Source organism: Hemiscyllium ocellatum, chromosome 6 (genome assembly GCF_020745735.1).
Source record: "Hemiscyllium ocellatum isolate sHemOce1 chromosome 6, sHemOce1.pat.X.cur, whole genome shotgun sequence".
Classification (NCBI taxonomy): Eukaryota; Metazoa; Chordata; class Chondrichthyes; order Orectolobiformes; family Hemiscylliidae; genus Hemiscyllium; species Hemiscyllium ocellatum.
Window position 1 is genome coordinate 55,399,194 of NC_083406.1, and position 17,058 is coordinate 55,416,251.

Below are 17,058 nucleotides of genomic sequence, written 5' to 3' on the forward strand. Positions count from 1 at the left end.
TTACCAACATTAGACGATGAATTGGTCAGCTTGTCCATAGCCATAACTGGTCAGTTAATGATAAATTACCACATAATAGGCTGATTGGCAACACTGAGGCTTATGAACTAGAAAAGTCAGTGTCCAATTGGATAAAAATAAAAATCAGCTGAACTACAGAAGCAATATGAGCCTGGTAAATAGTTATTTTACAGCTTGGGGGGTGGCAGGATGGTGATTAGATTAGATTAGATTACCTACAGTGTGGAAACAGGCCCTTCAGCCTAACCAGTCCACGCCGACTCTCCAAAGAGTAACCCACCTGGACCCACTTCCCTCAGGCTAATGCACCCAACACTACGGGCAATTTAGCATAGCCAATTCACCTGACCTGCACATCCTTGGACTGTGGGAGGAAACCAGAGCACCCAGAGGAAACCCATGGGCAGCACAGTGGCATAGTGGTTAATACTGCTGCTTCACAGTGCCAGAGACCTGGGTTCAATTCCCACCTCAGACAACTGTCTGTGTAGAGTTTGCACATTCACAATTAATTAGAATGGATGGCTTTGAGATATGTAGGGAAGAGGTGTTGGAAATTCTGAAAGGGTGAAAATAGATAAGTCCCCCGGGCCTGATGGCATTTATCCTAGGATTCTCTGGGAAGCAAGGGAGGAGATTGCAGAGCCATTGGCCTTGATTTTTATGTCCTCGTTGTCTACAGGAATAGTGCCAGAAGATTGGAGGATAGCAAATGTGGTTCCCCTGTTCAAGAAGGGGAGTACGGATAACCCTAGTAACTATAGGCCGGTGAGTCTTACCTCTGTTGTGGGCAAAGTCTTAGAGAGAATTGTAAGGGATAGAATTTATGAACATCTGGATAGGAATAATGTGATCAAGGACAGTCAGCATGGTTTTGTGAAGGGCAGGTCGTGCCTCACAAACCTTACTGAATTCTTTGAGAAGGTGACTAAGGAGGTGGACGAGGGTAAAGCGGTAGATGTGGTGTATATGGATTTTAGTAAGGCGTTTGATAAGGTTCCCCATGGTAGGCTACTGCAAAAAAATACGGAGGTATGGCATTGAGGGTGAGTTGGAGGTTTGGATTAGGAATTGGCTGGCTGGAAGAAGACAGAGGGTAGTAGTTGATGGTCAAGGTTCATCTTGGAGTGCAGTTACCAGCTGTGTTCCACAAGGATCTGTTTTGGGACCATTGCTGTTTGTCATTCTTATAAATGACCTGAAGGAGGGGCTAGAAGGTTGGGTGAGCAAGTTTGCGGATGATACGAAAGTCGGTGAAGTTGTTGACAGTGAGGAAGGATGTGGCAGGTTACAGCGGGATATAGATAAGCTGCAGAGCTGGGCAGAAAGGTGGCAAATGGAGTTCAATGTAGCTAAGTGTGAAGTGATTCACTTTGGTAAGAGTAACAAGAAGATGGAGTACTGGGCTAATGGTCGGATACTTGGTAGTGTGGATGAGCAGAGGGATCTTGGTGACCATGTACACAGATCTCTGAAAGTTGCCAGCCAGGCAAATAGTGCTGTGAAGAAGGCATATGGCGTACTGGCTTTTATTGGTAGAGGATTTGAGTTCTGGAGTCCTGAGGTCATGTTGCAGTTGTATAAGACTCTGGTGCAGCCGCATCTGGAGTATTGTGTGCAGTTTTGGTCGCCATACTATTGGAAGGATGTGGAGGCACTGGAACTGGTTTACCAGGATGTTGCCTGGTATGGTAGGAAGATCGTATGAGGAAAGGCTGAGGCACTTGGGGCTGTTTTCATTGGAGAAAAGAAGGTTTAGGGGTGACTTGATAGAGGTGTACAAGATGATTAGGGGTTTAGATAGGGTTGACCATGAAAACCTTTTCTACGTATGGAGTCAGATATTACGAGGAGGCATAGCTTTAAATTAAGGGGTGGTAGGTATATGACTGATGTTAGGGATAGATTCTTTACTCAGCGAGTCATGAGTTCATGGAATGCCCTACCAGTAACAGTGGTGGACTCTCCTTCTTTATGGGCATTTAAACAGGCATTGGATAGGCACATGGAGGCTAGTGGGCTAGTGTAGGTTAGGTGGGCTTGGATCGGCGCAACATCGAGGGCCGAAGGGCCTGTACTGCGCTGTATTTTTCTATGTTCTATGCTCCCGTGACGGCATGGGTTTCCTCTGAGTGCTCCTGTTTCCTCCCACAGTCCAAAAATGTGCAGATTAGGTGAATTGGCCATGCTGAATTGCCCGTAGTGTTAGGTGTAGGGGAATGGGTCTGGGTGGGTTGCACTTTGGCGGGTCGGTGTGGACTTGTTGGGCCGAACGGCCTGTTTCAACACTGTAAGTAATCTAATCTAAGACATGGGGAAATTGTGCAAAATCCACACAGACAGTTGCCCGAGGCTGGAATCAAACCTGGGACCCTGCTGCTGTGAGGCAGCAGTGCTAACCACTGAGCCACCGTGCCGTCCCATGTTCCCCAATGGTCAGTCCTGAGAATACTTTTTATGTTATATATAAATTAATTGGGTCTTGTAACATGGAGTAAGTTCTTAAAGCATAATATCACCAAATGCGGAGGAATAGCAAACAATGAGGATGTTATAAATTACTAGTAACAGGACATAGATAGACATGCAGAATAAGTGGCAGCTGGAACTTAATTAAGAGAATTGAGAGGTGATGCATTTTGCCAGAGGCAATATAGACAGATTATACCATTCCAGTTTGTGCAAAAACAGAGAAATCTCATGGTGGTTAGGGGTTGTTGAATGTGCTTTGATATTTGAAGGTGGCAGGATAAACTGAGGGAATGGCTGGTAAAGCACATGCAATTTTAGGCTTATTTAATGAACTGTTGAGTACAAAAGCTAGAAGGTTATGTTGAACTTTCATGAGGTTCCACACCAATTAACATTATTGTGTTAAGATCTAATCATCATAGTTTAAGAAGGATGTAAAGATGGTTGAGAGTAGACAAGAGACTTGTCTGAATGTTTCTGAGAAGAAAGTGAGGACTGCAGATGCTGGAGATCAGAGCTGAAAATGTGTTGCTGGAAACGTGCAGCAGGTCAGGTAGTATTCAAGGAGCAGGAGAATCAACATTTCGGGCATGAGCCCTTCTTCAGGAATGTTTCTGAGGCAGAGGGCTTTAATTACAGGGTTATGTTGGAAGGATTGGGGTTGCTCTTTTTTGAAGAAAGAGGTATGTGGGGGTGATTTAATAGATATTTGTAAGATTATGACAGATTTAGATAAGGGAGATGACTAAAAACTTTCAATGAATAGGGAACATAGATTTGGGTAGAGGATGCAGGATGAATGTGTGGAAGAATATTTATGTAATGAATGAGCAGGTCTGTGAGCCTAGAATGTGTCACCCACTAGGATAATGGAAATGGAAATGGAAATAAAAAGTGATTTCAATAGGAAATTAGATGAGCACTCAAAGAAATTAAACCTATTGGGATATTGAGGTCAAGCTGGAGTGCCTTATTGAATTATCCAGCTAAGAGCTGCATTGATTTAAAGGGCCAAATGGTTTCTTCCAGTGCTGAAAAGGACTAAAACTCAATATTCCACATTGCTTTTAACCACTTCTTTTGGTTAGTTTATTTTTAATTTTCTTGTGGGACATTGGTGTCATTGGTTGGCCAGCATTTATTGCCTGGCCCTCGTTACCCTAGAGGTGGTGAGGTGAGCTGCCTTCCTAAATCGCTGCAATCCATGTGCTGTAGATAGATCTACATTGCACTTAGAGAGGGAATTCCAGGATTTTGACCTCACGACAGTGAAGGATCAGTGATATATTTTGAAGTCAGGATGGTGAGTGACTTAGACAGCAACTTCCAGAGGATGGTGTTCCTATGTATCTGCTGTCCTTGTCATGCTAGATGGAAGTGATCATGAGTTTGGAAGGTGCTGTCTAAGGATCTTTGGTGAATTTCTGCAGTGAGTCTTGTAAATGTGATGCCAATCAAGTGGGCTGCTTTGTACTGGTTTCGTGTTGTTGGAGTTGCACCATCCAGGCAAATGGGAAGCATGACATCACACTCCTGACTTGTGCCTTGTCGATGGTGAACAAGTTTTGGGAAGTCAGGTGGTCAGTTACTTGCTGCTGTATTCCTAGCCTTTGACCTGCTCTTGTAGCCAAAGTATTTATATGATGTGTCCAGTTAAGTTTCTGGTCTATAATAACCCCCAGGATGTTGATAGTGGGGAATTCAGCGATGGGAACATGGGCCAATGTCAATGGGCAGTGGTTAGATCATCTCTTACTGGAGATAGTAATTGCCTGACATTTGTGTGACATGAACATTAACTGCCACTTATCAGTCCAAGTCTGAATATTGTCCAAATCTTGTTGCATTTCAACATGGACTGCTTTAGTATATGATGAGTTGCAAATGGTGCTGAGCACTGTGCAACCTTTGGCAAACATTTCCACTTCTGCCTCATGATGGAGGGAAGATCATTGATGAAGCAACTAAAGCTGTTTGGGGCAAAGACACTACCTTGAGGAACTCCTACAGAGATGATCTGGAGCTGAGCTGACTGACCTCCAACAACTGAAACCATGTGCCAAGTATGATTGCAACCAGCAGAGAGTTTGCTTCCTTATTCCCTTTGATTCCAGTTTTGCTGAGGCTCTTCAATACCACACTGTTGAATGTAGCTTTGATGTCAAGGGCTGTCACTCTCAACTCACCTCTGGAACTCAGACTCTTTTGTCCATGTTTAAACCAAGGCTTTAATGAAGTCAGAAGTTGGGTGGATCTGACTGAACCCAAACTGGACATCAGCATGCAGGTTATTGCTGAGCAAGTGCTGCACTCATGATGACACCTTCCATTACTTTACCAATGATCCAGATTAGACTGATGGGGTAGTAACTGACTTGGTTCAATTTTTCAATTCGTCCTTTTTTTGTGTGTACAGGATGTATCTGGACAACTTTCCACATTGTTGGGAGAGATGCCAGTGTTGCAACTGTACTGGAACAGCTTGCCTAGTGGAGTAACAAGTCTTCAATACTATTGCAAAAGTTTTGTGTGTTCATTTTAATATATTTTGCAAGATCCTTCTCAGTTTTTGAATAGCTCTTATTATGTGCTTTGTCACCCATTACTGCCTGCCAACTCTCCCATTTGCCATGATATGTGCTATGTTTTGCATTTCTGAATACGTTTTTTTCTAACTTTTGTTAGCTCTTACCCCTGGTTGTCCATAGCAATCTTTTTTGGTAAGTAGACGTTTTTTCTTATATGTATAAACTCAATCTTTATATTAAATTCTTACTCAAGCACATCACTATGGTTATTTCATCAATAAACAGATAAGTTTAGTTCACTTTGAATAGTACCTTTCTTAGTGCATTGAAATCAGCCTTATGTAAATCAATCCAAGTAGCAGTTTCATATCTTTCTTTTCAAACCTTAACATTAAACTTGATGATATAATGATCATGATTTGTTAAATATTCATAAGCATTCAAATGATAATTAAATATGCCTCATTATTTAACATTAATTCTAATATGGGCCACCTCCTACTGACTCAAAGCCATTCTGGATGCATATGAAGTACACCTTTTTTTGATTTTCACTCATCCCAATTTATACAAAACTGAAAATGTCCATTTAAAACCACTCTGCCTTCCTGTCATCCATGCCCAATCACAGCTTTTACACAAACCACCAATTTATTATATACTACTGGGTTGAATCCCCTGACACCATAATTTTCCCTGCTTTTCTTGTGCACAGCTAGGCTGGTATGTTTAGATTGTCTTCCAGGTATTTCTCTAAAATGGCTAAGACATCACTCCTTTCAAGTTGAAGTTGATTACACTGTATGCATTTGTGTGAAGTATGCATATTGAGATCATACAACCAACCAGTCCACATTACTCACATTTTCTTATTGTCTGTCGGAATTTCTCAGTTCACACCTTTAATTTTCCTTTTGTCTGAATTTGGTACTTAAAGCTCAATTCCTGACGGCTATTCCACTTTTCTTTTGCTTTAGTTTGTTTCAGAATTATCTTTTCAGTATAAACTTTTCCACACCCCTATGCACACACCTTAACCATTGCTACTGTCTTAGTCATTTTAAGTTCACATGATCAAATCAATTATACTTTCTACTGGGCCCTGGTCCAGGCCCAGTTCAAGCAGAACCCATCCCAATGGTACTGTTTCATCTGGTCACAGTACTGCTCCTAATGGCTCATAAAATGGAACGAGTAAAAAATGAGGTCTGCAGATGCTGGCGATCACAGCTGCAAATGTGTTGCTGGTCAAAGCACAGCAGGCCAGGCAGCATCTCAGGAATAGAGAATTCGACGTTTCGAGGAATGAAGCCCTTCCTGATGAAGGGCTTATGCTCGAAACGTCGAATTCTCTATTCCTGAGATGCTGCCTGGCCTGCTGTGCTTTGACCAGCAACACATTTGCAGCATAAAATGGAACACCTTGTTCTCACATTACTCCTTCAGTTATATATTCACTTCTCTAGTGTGTTTAATTCTGTGCCAATTTGCACTTGTCTTGGCTAATAATTCAAAAAATGTAGCCTAGAGCCCTGCCCTTCACTTCAGCTGCCTATTTTTGATACATTCCAAACAGGACCATGTCCCTCTGATGTAGGTCCCATCATGGGTCAAAACATGACAATCCCCTTCCATACACCTCCTCTATGGTATCCTTTCAATCTGCTTCGAGACGTTCCACACAATGGCATTCACAAACCATGCATATTCACAATCCCATATACATGGGTGATAACAATTTTGCCAAATGGTTGAATCCCAGAACAATGGTGTTTCACTTCCCTTCTTCCTTAGACAGCCACCTGAATACTTCCCTTCACAAGCAGCAAGAACTTGCTGATTGGAACAGTTTCTTTGGTTACCAAATTATGAGAGGCATGGAAAGAATGGATTGTTGGAGTGTTTTCTTCTTGATAGAACTATCAGTAATGGGTTTAAGAAAAGAGGGGGGAAGGAGATGTAGGTAGCAATTTGTTTTGCTGCACGGTGGTCAGTACCTGGAATGTACTGCCACAGGAGGTGGTAGAAGCAGATATGATAGCACTTGGCAGATACATGAATAGGCAAGGAATAGAGGTTTAGGGACCACATAGAGGCAAAGGTTTTTAAGTTTAGAAAGGCATAATGGGTCATCGCAGAAGAAAACAACTGTTCAGGTACTGATGCTCCTTCCCGTCTGTCAGAATATCTCCAGTTTGCACTTCAGTTCTCAGCCTGAAAAGTTTGAATTGGAGGCATCTATTCTTGACGTTGTCCTTTAGGATAGGGTTTCTATTCACTAACTCCTACATATGCAATTCAGATACAAGCGCATCCTCACAATATGTTAGTCTAAATTATTTAGATCTCGTTTTCAGTCTGGTGGAAATTTTTTCTCTTCTTTCCCCACACCAACTTTCTACTGTCTCATCTTCCTACACATAAATACTTGGATGAAAGCAAACAAAAAGCAGCAGTATCTTCACTCTCTGCACCCAATTTCTGACATTCCTGTATTTTTCCTTTGTTAATGGGATGTAGGTATTGCTAGCATTTATTATCCATTCCTAAATGTGCTGAAACTGTTGTGGTGAGCTGTCTTCTTGAATCTCTGCAGTCCTTGAGAAGTAAGGGCACCTACCAAAACTGTTAGGAACGAATTCCAGGATTTTGACTCAGCAACAGCGAAGGAAAGTGACACTGTTCGAGGACAAAATAGTACGTGGCTTAGAGGTGAACGTGTACTTAGTGATCACCCCATGTATCTGCTGTTTTGTCTTTCTAGGTGATAGAGGTCACAATTTTGGGAGTTGCTGTTGGAGGAGCCTCAGAAATTAGTACAATGCTGTTCTGAGGCAGTGGAAGATGTCCTCCAGGACTGCTTGGAATCGGCGGACTGGGCCATATTCAAGAATTCAGCAGACAAGCTAGATGAGTACACCACCACTGTCATGGGCTTCCCTAATAAGTATGTAGAGGACTGCGTGCCAAAGAAGTCAATCCGTATGTTCCCCAGTTGGAAACCTTGGATAAATCAGGAAATCCACTCCCTGCTGAAAACCAGACATGCAGCATACAAGTCAGATATCCCAGACCTATACAGGAAATCAGATATGACCTCCACAAAGCCATTAGAAATGCCAAGAGACAGGACTGGAGCAAATTAGAGGCCCAAACTAACCACACAGAAACTGGCTACCTGTGGAAACAAAATGAAGCAGAACAAAAAGCAGACAAAAACACATCTCTCACTGATTCACTCAATGCTTTTTATGCCTGGTTCGAGCAGATGCCAGAGAGGGGAAAGACATAAAAGAGACCTAAGGGGCAACCTTTTCACGCAGAAGATGGTACATGTATAGAATGAGCTGCCAGAGGAAATGGTTGAGGCTAGTACAATTGCAACATTTAAAAGGTATCTGGATCGTATATGAATTGGAAAGGTTTGGAGGGATATGGGCCGGATGCTGCCAGGTGAGACTAGGTTAGATTGGGATATCTGGTCGGCATGAACGAGTTGGACCGAAGGGTCTGTTTCCATGCTGTACATCTCTATGACTCTATGACCTGCCCCGACAGTCCTGGATGCACCTGCTCCCTCTGTCACCGCTGCAGTCGTCAGACCGGTCTTCTTGATAGTTAACATGAAGAAAGCGACTGACCCAGACAAAATCCCCAGGCATGCAGTCATATCCTGTCTGGGTCAGCTGGCAGAAATATTCGCTGGCACCTTTAACCTCTCGTTGCTACAATGTGAAGTCCCCACCTGCTTCAAGAAGACCACCATCATCCCAGTACCAAAGAAGCACATGCAACATGCCTCAACAACTACCACCCAGTGGCTCTGACCTCCATAATTATTAAGCACTTTGAGAAGTTAGTCATGGCCCACCTTTTCTTTCTCAGGAGACTTAGGAGATTCAGCATGTCCATAAGGATCTTCACCAATGTTTACAGAAGCAGCATAGAAAGCAATCTATCTGGGTACATAATGGATTGGTACAGCAACTGGTTGCCCAGGACTGTAATAACTACAGAAAGTTGTATGCACAGCCCAGACCATCACAGAGGCCAACTTCCTTTCCATGGACTCCACCTACATTTCTCTTTGCTGTGGGAAAAGTTGCCAACATCATCAAAGGCTGCTCCCACCCTGGTAATACTCTCATCCAACCCCGTCCATGGGCAGATGATAAGAAAGCTTGTACACATGCACCAACAGGCTCAAGAGCAGTTTTTTCCTTGCTGTTATTAGACTGCTGAACAGATCTCTAATTTCAAACCTCATGCTGACCTTGCTTTTGTGCACTTCTTATGCTGTCGTAATTTTGTATGCCTCTCTCTGTCTAAGCACTCTATGATCTGTATGTCCTTGTTAGCTACGATCTGTCCATACTGCTCGCAAAACAAAACATTTCACTGTATTTAGGTAAAAGCGAAGACAATAAATCAAATCAAAGATGGTGCATACTACTGCCACTGTGCATCAGAATTTAAAATTCAGATACAGGATCAACATTAAGACACCACATTATAACATACTGTGTCTGATGCTAGGTTTCCTGGTGAAATTGAGCAACTGATCAAATACCGAATAGCAGTGACATCAGTTTATTGAATGAAGGAACAAATTACCATATAACACATCACAAGAACATCCCTCTGCAAACAATGCACAGGATGTCATTACTGTTGCCCATCAATTACAGCTCAATTATTTATTGTACTCAGATCTAAATTAAATTTACTTCCTTGTAAGATAAATGCATTGCAAAAATACACTTAAGTTACTTGTAGCTTGTGGATCAGTGTAACATCAGGCAACGTTGCACATTCAGTACTTGAACAGAATTGGATATTTGATGTCTCATACACAGGGTGTTAATTGGCGACAATGTTTTTAAAGCACAAACTTTTGAAAATGCATGTTGGCTGTAACATGATTACATGGCCAACACTAAGTACTGTTTCTAAAATGCAGTTTTTCTATAACACGGGGTTGCACAAGAACGCAACCATCGCATTTTGGAGAGCTACCTCTATTTTAATCAGTAATTATAATTGCAGTCTCTCCACACTGTTGGTGATAAGCAATGGTTAAGTCACAGCAGAAATAAAACATCACATTGGTCACAAAGTGCCATCTTGTGGCATGTTTCTAATAAGCTGTAACAATTATAATAGGTTGATAATTCAGAGAACAAGCTTAATTTAAATGTACTAGCTTAAGTATTTGAATTTAGCGTTTTTAAAAGAAATCAGGAGTAAATAAATTATTATGGACAAAGGTGACTATTAAATTGTTGGATTGCCATTAAAAACCCAACTGTTTTACTAACTTTCTTTTGGAAAAGAATCTGAATTCAGTCTCAGACCAGCATATTTGACTTTTATCTATTCTGTAATGTGACTTTGCAATCCATTCACTTGTACCAAATAGAAAATTGCCTGCCAGGACCTTCTGAGAAAATCTAGAAATGAGGAATAAATTCTGTCCTTGCCAATAAAGCCCACTGCTTAAGAATGATATTTTTAGCAATTCAAGAAAAAGAGATAAAAGGTGACAGTTAAGCAACGCTGGGAACTGTTTACACAATGAAAAAGCCTAAGCTGAGAATCAGCAAAAAAGACATGTAGATGGCTCTCAGTAGGCTACTTGTTCCCTTCCTGATGCTACGCTTCTCTATCAATTGCCTTTAAAGAAAGGATACCTGCTGGAGACAACAAGCAGCCTGCACCCATTTATAGCGACAGGTTAATGCCAACAGTGTCAGGATGAAGTGCTCATGTGGTCATTAACTGGCAATGGGGCAGGGAGGGTGACCAAGCCTTCCAGCGCCAGATGCAATCAGAGTGGAGCCTGAAGGTGATGAGGTACTCAGTCACTCATTCTCTGACCTAATTAAGTGCCATCCCAGCCTCCAAAAATTCCACTCGAGGACAAAAGATTTTGCCCCAGTTCCTAGTGCTACAGGTTAACAATTCAAAAATACTCAGCAGTTGACATCTCATTTAAAAGGAACAAAGGAGACAAATGTATAATGTTAGACAAAAATCACTCCTGTATTGAAGAAGTGTTCTTCTAAGATTTCAGACTTTTGATTTGATGACCTCTGGGAGCACGATTCCTTTCTGAGATATCGGCGTATTTATATTTACACTCATATTCTGAAATTACATAGTCTGCACGTAATGTGGGCTCTCTCTCTAACAATGGTGTCGGAAATGAATGTATGTTCTAGGTTCATATACTTATTGATATTGAATCAATATCAATATGAATCCTGTATGGTCATCAGGAAGTGAAAATTCCATGATAATCAATACATTTTTTTTATTAGTAGTGATTTCATATTTTCTCATTAATATATGTTGTATAAAGTGTCCAAAGCTAAAAAGAAAAGGACATATTATTCTCTATCATTACCTGAAGAGATAAAAACAGATTCCTTACCATTATCATCACATGAGTCAGACTGGAAGGAATTGAGTGACTGCACCTCAGAATTGCTCCCTTTTGTACTTCCAGTAAAGCCTGCTGCATCCTCAATAATGTCCACTTTTCCTAAAACCAGAAGATTCAAGATAGTTAACACGTATTCTTAAAAGAGTAACAAAAACTTGAATTTATATAGTGTCTTTAGCATATGGCTGGATTTTCCAAGCTATGGAAATCAGATTCAGATTTCCAATTCCTCATTTTTTTTAAATTTGAAGAATGAGCTCCTTGTTTTTGACAGGTGATTCTGGTAAGAGTTTCTTCAGAAATGTAGAACATACTTTAAATCCTACTATTTATGATTTGAAGCCTTTCTGACAGACTGACTAATCTTTGGGGGAGGTCTGTACACTATCCTATCAATGTTTTTATTTAATTCACTTCTGTGATGTGGATGTCACTGGCTGACCAGCATTTATTACCTACCTTATAAATCTGACACCACACCATCAAGGCCGGTGATATGGACTGCTCCTATGAAAGCATGATATCTAAGTGCAAAGTTAGGGTTAGGATTGGAGCTCTGACAGCTGTGGGGTGGTGGTATAAGCTCCAATGGTGGTGTGTGGAAGGTGGCAGGGGACATTGGTAATGGGTTGTTAAGGGCACCCTGGTGATTGGTGGTGGGGAGTGGTTACTGATGATGGAGTGGTGTGGCAGGTAGAATGTTGGGTTAGTTGGTGGGGGAGGGGATGGGTGTTTTGATTGGTCATGGAGGTTGAGCAAAATCAGGTGGGAGAATAGTGGTGGGATCCTGGGCAGAGAGAAGTTGGAGCAAGGTGGGGGTGAGTGGTGTCACTTGCATAGAAAATCAAAGGTAAACAAGAGGATTGTATTTGTGTTGGGGCTGATCGTTACCGAAAATAAGCGGAAGGGACAGAATGTGTGAATATCACATTGCACCCAAGAATCATAAAAAATAGAGAAGTTCAATAGTAGAAGAAGGCTTTGTATCTTAATGCATGAAGGACTCAGAATAAAGGTAGATAAACTGATAATACAAATCCAAATTACTTAGTACAATCTCACAGGCATTACAGAAACATGGTTAGTAGGAAGTCAAAACTAGGAACTTAACATTCAGGGATATTTGACCTTTTGGAGACATTTGGGATAGAAAAGGTAGAAGGGTAGCACTGTTAATATAAATGAAATGAGGATAGTGTGAGAGACAACCTAGGCTCAATGATGTAGAGTTCAGTTGGGAGAAGGTAATAAAGCAGCAATGGAAAGAAGAAAAAGTCTCCTATTAGGAATCTATTGATGCCCATGAAACCATTACCAATTGTTGGAAAAAACATCTAGCTCACTAATGTCTTTCAGGGAAGGAAATCTGCCATCCTCACATGGTCTGGCCTATATGAGACTCCAGACCCACCACAATGTGGTTGACTCTCAACTGCCTTCTGAATTGTCCTAGCAAGCCACTCAGTTCAAGGGTGGGCAATAAATGATGGCCAGTCAGCGACATCCACATTCCATGAGTGAATAAAGTGAACATTTTAAGAGTATTGTATAGACCCCCAAATATCAGCCACAGGTAAGGCTGGTGAGAAAGATATTCCTGACAAAGGGCTTTTGCTCAAAACATCAATTCTTCAATTTCTCTTATGCTGCCTGACCTGCTGTGCTTTTCCAGCACCACACTCTTGACTCTAATCTCCAGCATCTGCAGTTTTCACTTTCGCCTGGTGGGAGAGATGGTAAATCAAACAGCAAAAGCACGTAAAAAGAATGGTGCAACGATTATGAGTGACTTTAGTCTTCACAATGATTGGGTTAATCAAATTGGAAAGGGGAGTTATGACAGAAAATTCACAGAATGCATTAAGGATGGTTTCCTATAGCAATGTGTCATGGAGCCAACCAGACAGCAGGTTACTGTATATCTTGTAATGTGCTGAGAACTGGTGCTGGAAAAGTACAGCAGGTGAGGCAGCATCCGAGGAGCAGGAAAATCTTCTTTCGGGCATGCGCCCTTCATCAGGAATGTGGTGGTGTGGGGGGTGGGGGTGGGGTTGAGAGATAAATGGGAGAGTGGGACTGGGGCTTGGGGGGATAGCAGCTGGGAAGGTGATAGGCAGATGGAGGTGGGGGGGTGATGGTGATAGGTCAGAGAGAAGGGTGCAGTGGATAGATGTGGAGGAGAATGGATAGGTAGGACACTTCAAGAAGGCAGTGCCGAGTTGGAGGGTTGGATCTGGCATGAGGTGGGGAGGGGGAAAAAGGGGAGTTATCTCCCCTCCTCCCACTTCATCCCAGACCCAACCCTCCAACTCAGCACCGCCCTCTCGAACTGTCCTACCTGCCCATCTTCCTTCACACCTATCCACTGCACACTTCTCTCTCACCTATCACCATCACCCCTCCCTCCACCTCCATCTATCACTTTCCTGGATAGTTCATCCCCACTCCAACCCCTCTGTTTATCTCTCATCCCCCTTCCCCTTCCCCTGGCCCCCTCCCTCCCCACACCTCCCCCCTCCTCAACAAACCTCCCCGTGCAACCATATTCCTGATGAAGGGCTTATGCCCGAAATGCCAATTCTCTTGCTCCTCGGATGCTGCTTGACCTGCTGTGCTTTTCCAGCATCACACTCTCGACTCTGATCTCCAGCATCTGCAGTTCTCACTTTCTCCTGTATCATGTAATCGGCAATGAAGGAGATTTAATAAATGACCTCAGAGTAAAATGCCCCCCGAAAGCAGTGATCATAACTTAACAGAACTTAAAATTTAATTAGAGGATGAGAAACTTACATTGGAAACAACCTTGTTTAACTTAAATAAAGGGGAATGCAGGTTTGTAGCTCCTTGAAAGTGGAGTCGCAGGTAGATAGGATAGTGAAGGCGGCATTTGGTATGCTTTCCTTTATTGGTCAGAGTATTGAGTACAGGGGTTAGGAGGTCATGTTGCAGCTGTACTGGACATTGGTTAGGCCACTGTTGGAATATTGTGTGCAGTTCTGGTCTCCTTCCTATTGGAAAGATGTTGTGAAACTTGAAAGGGTTCAGAAAAGATTTACAAGGATGTTGCCAGGGTTGGAGGATTTGAGCTACAGGGAGAGGCTGAACAGGCTAGGGCTGTTTTCCTTGGAGCGTCGGAGGCTGAGAGGTGACCTTATGGAGGTTTACAAAGTGATGAGGGGCATGGTTAGGGTAAATAGACAAAGTCTTTTCCCTGGGGTGGGGGGAGTCCAGAACTAGAGGGCATAGGTTTAGGGTGAGAGGGGAAAGATATAAAAGAGACCTACGGGGCAACTTTTTCACACAGAGGGTGATACGTGTATGGAATGAGCTGCCAGAAGAAGTAGTGGAGGCTGGCACAATTGCAACATTTAAGAGGCATCTGGATGGGTATATGAATAGGAAGGGTTTGGAGGGATATGGGCCGGGTACTGGCAGGTGGGACTAGATTGGGTTGGAATATCTGGTCGTCATGGACGGGTTGGACCGAAGGGTCTGTTTCCATGCTATACATCTCTATGACTCTAAGTAAGGTTGGAATTCACTAAAATGAACTGGATAAAGATAAAAATCACACACCACCAGGTTATTGTCCAACAGGTTTATTTGGAAGCACAAGTCTTCAGAGCATTGCTCCTTCATTACGACCACGTGATGAAGGCGAAGCGCTCCAAAAGCTCATGCTTCCAACTAAACCTGTTGGACTATAACCTGGTGTTGTAATTTTTCATTTTATCCGCCCCGGTCCGACACAGGCTCCTGCAAATCGTGAACTGGGTAGATAACAAGGGATTATTTTTCTGCTTGGCGGCTTGTGACCAGTGGGGTTTCACAGGGATCAGTGCTGCAACCATAACTGTTTACAATATTTATCAATGATATGGAGGAGGAAAGTGAATGTACTGTAGCCAAATCTGCAAATTATACAAAATAGATGGAAAGGCATGTTGCAAGAGGAGCACAAACAGTTTACAGAGAGATATCAATAGGTTAAGTAAGTGGCAAAAACTTGGCAAATGTGGGAATATACGAAGTTGTTCGTTTTGGAAAAAAAACCCAAGAAACAGTATTATTTAAATGGAAACATCTGCAGGAAGCACACATGTGCAGCTGGTAATTAGGAAGGCTAATGGAATGTTAAAGTAAAAAGTGAGGTCTGCAAATGCTGGAGATCAGAGCTGAAAATGTGATGCTGGTTAAAGCACAGCAGGTCAGGCAGCATCCAAGGAACATCCAACAGAAGGGCTGATGAAGGGCTCTGGCCCGAAACGTCGAATTTCCTGTTCCTTGGATGCTGCCTGACCTGCTGTGCTTTAACCAGCATCACATTTTCAGCTCTAATGGAATGTTAACCCTTATTTCAAGGAAGTATAGGAGGAGGGAAATCTTATTGCAACTGTCTAGCTTTGGTCCCCTTATTTGAGGTATTGTTTCATTGGAGGTAGTTTAGGGAAGGTTTACTAGGATGATCCCCAAAATAAAAGGATTGTCTTATAAGCCAAGTTTAAATAAGTTATGACTCTACTCACTGAAATTTAGAAGTAAAGCTGAAACATATTGGATTCTTAAGGGGTTAGCAGAGTAAATGCTGAGAGGATGTTTTCCCCTCATGGAAGAGTCTAGCACCAGAAGGCACAGTCTGAGAATTAAGCGGTGCCAACGTAAGACTGAAATGAAGACAACTTGCTTCTCTCAGAGGATTGAATGTCTTTGGAACTCCTTGCCACAGAGAATTGTGGCATCAGAATTCTTGCATATGGTTAATGTTGAGATAGATAGATTCCAGATCAGTACGGAAATCAAGGATTATATGGAAAAGGCAGGGAAGTAGACTGGAGTTAGATCAGTCTTAATCCTACTGAATGGTGGAGCAGGTTTGATGGACCAAATGGCTTACTCCTGTTCCTCTGTCTTATGATGAGGTTTGGGGACTGCAGTGGATCAGAAAGATGTAATTGTGGAATCAGAAGAGTTAAGGGGCTTAGGACAGAGTGTGGTCACAAGGGTGATTACAAGCACCAGGCACTCAAGGCTTTTGCTCTGTGCTATAATTTCTTAATGTTTTCTCTTCAGTTGCTCAGATAGGCTCCATCTTATTGTGACTTCTCTCACAATATTTTTTGTGATTCCAGAATCAGCATTTCTCTCCTTCAACAAAAAAAATTCTAGGATGTCAATGAGTTAGGAAATCCAATTAAATTAGAAAAGAACAGAAAACACAACTGACAGGCCTCCAGAATTAGGCATTATCCCAGGTGAGAACAAGCAAAAAGAATGCTTTGGAAGATACAGCTAAGCCCAGTATAATTGATTCTTTTAGTTTAGACTGCATTCAATGACACTTTTGAATATAATGTCACCTGCAAATGAAGCGTATCTGATACAAATCATCTAATTTGGTGGACTTGATAACAGAACTTAATTATGAAGCCGTGTCATGCACACTGTTTCACAGTTGCAAACACTGAATGGAAGTAAGGAAAAACATTAGTACTGGAAAATAAAATATCTGGATAAATATTGTCATCTTAATGCAAGACCTGTAGTTGATTAGTAATAGAATCAAACACTTACTTACACTTAAAATTTATA

At 42.1% G+C, this 17,058-nt stretch overlaps 1 protein-coding gene across 1 annotated transcript in view; it reads right to left on the reverse strand.

Annotated features, from left to right (window-relative positions):
- LOC132816926 (protocadherin Fat 3-like) overlaps positions 1-17,058 on the reverse strand; it is a 575,577-nt gene that overhangs the window by 6,704 nt on the left and 551,815 nt on the right. The window contains exon 25 of the mRNA XM_060826951.1: positions 11,455-11,565. Within this exon, the coding sequence (XP_060682934.1) occupies positions 11,455-11,565 (111 nt within the window). The remainder of the gene's footprint in view (positions 1-11,454; positions 11,566-17,058) is intronic.